This window comes from Colobus angolensis, unplaced genomic scaffold (assembly GCF_000951035.1).
Source record: "Colobus angolensis palliatus isolate OR3802 unplaced genomic scaffold, Cang.pa_1.0 Scaffold44, whole genome shotgun sequence".
In the NCBI taxonomy this organism is placed as follows: domain Eukaryota; kingdom Metazoa; phylum Chordata; class Mammalia; order Primates; family Cercopithecidae; genus Colobus; species Colobus angolensis.
The window spans coordinates 1,961,681-1,967,368 of record NW_012117821.1 but is presented as its reverse complement, the minus strand read 5'-3'; the positions used below and the strand labels follow the sequence as shown (position 1 = coordinate 1,967,368).

Sequence of the window (5,688 nt, the reverse complement as noted above, 5' to 3'; positions counted from 1 at the left end):
GCCGGGCGCAGTGGCTCATGCCTGTAATCCCAGCTACTTGGGAGGCTGAGGCAGAGAACTGCTTGAACCTGGGAGGTGGAGGTTGCGGTGAGCCGAGATCACGCCACTGCACTCCAGCCTGGACAACAGAGCGGATGCCATCTCAAAAATACAAAAAGAAAAAGAGATGTAGAATTCAGAGAAGGTGCCCGTTTTGGAAGAGTTAAAAATAATAAGGGGACTTCACGATATTTGTGTATTTCTTCTACTTAAAGTAACTGTCTTTCCACTACTGAATTCTCTCTTTCCCATCTTTCCCTACCAGCGTTTTCACCAACTCTTCATATTTTAAGGATGAAAGCTATTTAGAAGCACTTTCGCTTTAAGAAACAATTTTAGAAACAATTTCATAGTCCTCACTGCCATCATCCTACTTACAACTCAACAAAGAGTCTGGGTGCCCACTCGATGAACTTTATGGAAAACAAATAGTTTAAGAAAATGTGACAAAGTACCAGAGTAGCAAATTTTCCACCAAAATGTTCTTCGCTTTGCTCGGAAAGTGAGTTTCCAACAGGCGCCTCCTGCGGCACTATCCCTGCCAACGGGAAAGAGAGCAACTATGATCTCGGTCACGAGGAGGCGGGACGTGTGTGTGGCACACGGATCAATAGGCACGCGGCCTTCCCACCCAGCTACCGCCACACCAGCATGATTTGCAGAAACCAAGACTGAACATCGTCCCACACGTGTGCACACTCTTTTATTTTTAAAGCTAGGCCTGTGTTTTGCTTTGTCCATATATACACATATAGACATAGGCACAGACCAGGGACAAGATCCACCAAATCAACTTCCAGACGGAAGTTCATGACCTGCCCTGTATGTCTCACCAGGTGGTCAGGAGGGCCGTCTGAAGACAGATCCCAGGAGACCCATGGCCACCGTGCCCTGCCCCGAATGGCCATTTAAGCTTCATATCGTAACAAAAAGTCAAGTTACAAAAGAAACTGGCATTAACACTACTATCGTAGTGAGACTCTGAACCCATCCAGTCTGGAACTTCCAGAATGTTTGGTCTACATTAAGACAAGTAACGTGGCCGGGCGCGGTGGCTCAAGCCTGTAATCCCAGCACTTTGGGAGGCCGAGACGGGCGGATCACGAGGTCAGGAGATTGAGACCATCCTGGCTAACCCGGTGAAACCCCGTCTCTACTAAAAAATACAAAAAATTAGCCAGGCGTGGTGGCGGGCGCCTGTGGTCCCAGCTACTTGGGAGGCTGAGGCGGGCAGATCACTTGAAGTCAGGAGATCGAGACCATCCTGGCTAACCCGGTGAAACCCCGTCTCTACTAAAAAATACAAAAAATTAGCCAGGCGTGGTGGCGGGCGCCTGTGGTCCCAGCTACTTGGGAGGCTGAGGCAGGAGAATGGCGTGAACCCGGGAGGCGGAGCTTGCAGTGAGCTGAGATCCGGCCACTGCACTCCAGCCTGGGCGACACAGCGAGACTCTGTCTCAAAAAAAAAGACAAGTAACGTAAGTTGTTTCAAGCTCAAATAACTTCAATCTCTTCCACCAACCCCCACAAACATCACACCCAATCCTGCTTCTGCTCTCAAGACAGCATCTCTGCAGCCCCACCTGGGTCTGAGCTCCTGGCTTCCTGGAGCAAGTGTCTCCTTTCCTGCAGAGGTGGCACACCAGGCGGGAGGCCAGGCCCCAGGCACAGAGTTGCAGGATCAGGCCTGGAGGGCTCCGGGAAGCCAAGTGCAGACCCTGGGGTCACACAGCCAGGACCCGGCTCCAGGGGCCCCGGGGGCAGGGGCACTGGGAACATTGGCACCCTGGCAGGACTGGCCAACGGGCCGTCAGGGAGCGTCTGCGGAGCTGCATGGGAACAGTGGAGAAAAGGCTGGGGTTACTGAGGGTAGCTTGGGTCACTGGAAGGAGCTGATACTCAACATGTTTATGACAAGTGATTTTGTACAGCCCCGTTTCTGTTACAAGGGAGGCCCAACAGAGCAAAGAGCCCTGAAATCACCACTGCACCGAACCTTCAGTGGTTTGGAGAAAAGCAGAATATTCACTTCCTTTTCTAGGGGTGGGGGCAGGAGGAACACTTGTGCAGTCAGAGCACCACGTGGGCTCCTGGGCATGGCGCAGCCCAAACGCAAGCCCACAGCGACCGTCTGGCACAGAGTTCTGCTAGACTCGAGTCCCCTCCTCCATGGTCAGTGGTCAAACAGGCCACTCATTCATTCATTCATCCGACTCAACATAAAACCTGGGAGGGCTGCTGCCTGCCAGCACCATGCTGGGCCCTGGATGCTTCAAGAACAAAAGAAATGCTGGGTCCTCACGGGGGTCAGGACAGATGAACTGAGTAAGAAGAGCAAGCACTAAGGAGAGCAATCAACCAGGAAGTGGTAACGGTGTCTGAGGACGAAGCAGAGTGGACGTCAGGCAGGGAGGGTGGGCAGTGAGGCAGTGGGCCCAAATCGGGAGTGTGGCTGGTCCATAGCATGGGAGTGGACACAGCACCAGGGCAGGAGGGCTTAGGGCTGACCCCAGAGGGCCTGTGGCCACTGTGAAGACCCTGGCTTGTCCTCAGGTGAGATGGAGACCCCGGAGGGTCTGGGGAAGAAGCAGGAGGCGAGCAGTAAGGAGCCATGCTAATCCAGGCATGCGGCCCTGCGTGCAGGCTGTGCTGGTGAGGTTCACTGACGAAGGAAGCCAAGGAGCATGTGAGAGGAGGGCATCTGGACTTGACTCCCTGCAGCTCTGGGCTGGCCCTTCCTCTGATGCGGCCGACTGGGAGAAGCAGGCTGCAGAGGAGCACAGCCGAGGGTGTTGCCCAGACATGGTGTGGCTGAGGCTCCCGAAGAAGCAAGCAGGGAGGCTGATCAGGCAGCAGGCACTCAGGGCAGTGTCGCCAGCACATGGGTATTTATGGACATGGAAAGACATGAGCCTCCATCTCAGCAGGGCAGGAAGCAGGAAGGGAAGAAGGGAGGAGACCGAGGAGACCCACAACCACCGTGGTGGTGCGAGACGCTGCCTCAAACAGTCCGCATCTGAAAACAGTTCTCCAGGAGGCAAGGGCGCAGACCACAGCTCAGCCAGCAGGAAGCTGGGGCTTGTCCAAGGGCAGCAGCCGCGCACCTGGGCTCACCTGAGGGCAGCAGCCGCATGCTGGGGCTCGAGTGCTCAGGGCTCGGTGCAGGCACTGCCAGCAGTGGGTTGGCGATCCCCAGGGCCGCTGGCTGACTGAGTCCTGCCCCGTCCAACTGCTCCACCTCGGAGCTCGGCGTGCTGGGACACTGTTGCGGGAAGGCTCCGTCCTGATGCCATACTCCAGCCCCCTCCTGAGGGAGAACAAGGCCTGCCCTGTGGAAGCCACCTGTGGCCGCACGGCAGCGCTGCCCGCCCGCCACCACCATGCTTGCTGTGTCCCTACTTCAGGATAGGAGGCACTCAACCCCCTTTCTGGGGAATTGGGGAATTCTCATAGGCACACATCTGCAGTTCTATTGTCTTTAGATACATACTTTCAGTGTGGACATAACAGGGACAGAAGCCACCTTACCAGATGCCTCTGGGCCACCCCAAGCCAAGGCTGTACCTTGATCTGCCGCTCCACCTGCTGCAGGTGAACCAGCCACGTGGGTGCGGTCAAGGACTCCTCTTCCGGCTTCTCTTTCAGCTGGGGATCGAAGAGTCGTAACTGGGAAGCCATCTAGACACCGGCAAAAATCAAGAGGCCCCTGTCACCACCAGGTGATGGCAAGTGAGCTGTCTTCAAAATGCCCGGGCAATGCAGCTTCAGTGTTCACTGGGGGTAAAGTCTAATTAGCTGCATACATGTTTCTAGTATGTGCTTAGGTGACATACCTAGCACACAGGATGCTGGGCGACTGTGGGAAGTTGCTGTAGATGACCTCTTGGCCCACGGGCACCGCGTCGGCAGCACTGGGCACCCCCTGGAACACGCCTGGCCCGAGACTACCACCTGACCATGTGGACTTGACTCAGTAAGAGCTGGACTCCCCGGTAATGTCTGCAAGCTTTCATCGGGAATGTGGGGGACGCAAAGCGGGGCAGAAGGGGGCAGAACACAAGTTTGGCCCTGTGTTCATAACCACTGAGGCGGGGGATGAGCACCTAAGGATTCATCAATGACTCTCGGAACTTTGAAATGGGTCTAAAAATGTCCCTAATACATTTTTTGGGTATCCCATGAGCACGTTCTCACAAATGGAGCTACTGACGAGAGGTGAAGATCCTGGGGCAACACGGGCGCCGCTTACACCTGTCCCGTGGCGCCTCCCATACTCTCTGCCAGTCACACCACCTCTGTTTTACAGGGGAAGAAACTGAGGCTTGCAACAGTGCAGCCAGAACTCAAACAAAGGCTGCTGGACTCTGGACACTTAAGCTATCAACCACCAGACTAAATTTCCTCAAAATAAGAACATCCTGACTGGGCATGGTGGCTGACACCTGTAATCCCAGCACTTTGGGAGGCCAAGGCAGATGCACGCATCACTTGAGGTCACGAGTTTGAGACCAGCCTGGCCAACATGGTGAAACCCCACCTCTACTAAAAATACAAAAAATTAGTCAAGCGTGGTGGTGGGTGCCTGTAATCCCAGCTACTTGGGAGGCTGAGGCAGGAGCATCACTTGAATCTGGGAGGCAGAGGCTGCAGTGAGCCAAGATCGCACCAACCTGCACTCCAGCCTGGGTAAGAGTGAGACTCTGTTTCAATAAAAAAAGAATATCCTGGGCTGGGTGCGGTGGCTCACGCCTGTAATCCCAGCACTTTGGGAGGCCGAGGCGGGTGGATCACGAGGTCAGGAGATCGAGACCACGGTGAAACCCCGTCTCTACTAAAAATACAAAAACTTAGCGGGTCGCGGTGGTGGGCGCCTGTAGTCCCAGCTACTCGGGAGGCTGAGGCAGGAGAATGGCGTGAACCAGGGAGGCGGAGCTTGCAGTGAGCCGAGATTGCGCCACTGCACTCCAGCCTGGGCGACAGAGCGAGACTCCGTCTCAAAAACAAAAAAACAAAAAACAAAAAACAGTATCCTACAGACAGTTCCTTCTGATTATGAAAGTCGCTGCCAAGGTTCTGTGCTGCACACGGTGCCTGAGAGTCCCCAGGCTAAGACGCAAAACACGAAGCTATTCAGAGATCTTCATCTGCCCAAGAGGCAGGTTCTGAGCGCCTACCACAATGCGCATCTGAACCATCGCCACCCCTACGCCTGGGGGCTCTGGCAAGCCCTCCTTCCCTGCAGTCAGCACAGCATCCTGAGGACCGGCGCCGGGGGCAGCACCTGCACAAGCTGGCTGATCAGCACTGGGGAGTACAGGTGCGGCTGCGTCAGGATGCTCTTCGCGATGGCCTCACAGTAGTGGAAGGCTTGCGTGGCCAGCCCCATTTCCGCCAGGCGGCAGGAGTAGATGAACTTAAACACCTGAAACGACAGAAACCTTGCTGCCCCGCGGCTCCCCCACTTCCGAGCATCGCTGATGGACAAAGCCTCGCGCTGCCCTGGGGCTCCCCTGCGTCCGAGCATCACCAATGGACAAAGCGTCGCGCTGCTCCGGGGCTCCTCTGTTTCCGAGCATCGCGGGTGGACAAAGCCTCGCGTTGCCACGCGGCTACCCTGAGTCCGAGCATCGCGATGGACAAAGCCTCGCG

At 55.6% G+C, this 5,688-nt stretch overlaps 1 protein-coding gene across 1 annotated transcript in view; it reads right to left on the bottom strand.

The window, feature by feature from the left end:
* Positions 1–5,688, bottom strand: part of SEC16A (SEC16 homolog A (S. cerevisiae)) — a 35,918-nt gene that overhangs the window by 10,773 nt on the left and 19,457 nt on the right. The window contains exons 16-20 of the mRNA XM_011957410.1: positions 5,321–5,461; positions 3,604–3,717; positions 3,154–3,346; positions 1,623–1,868; positions 495–577 (exon numbers count right to left, since the gene is read on the bottom strand). Of these exons, the coding sequence (XP_011812800.1) occupies positions 495–577; positions 1,623–1,868; positions 3,154–3,346; positions 3,604–3,717; positions 5,321–5,461 (777 nt within the window). The remainder of the gene's footprint in view (positions 1–494; positions 578–1,622; positions 1,869–3,153; positions 3,347–3,603; positions 3,718–5,320; positions 5,462–5,688) is intronic.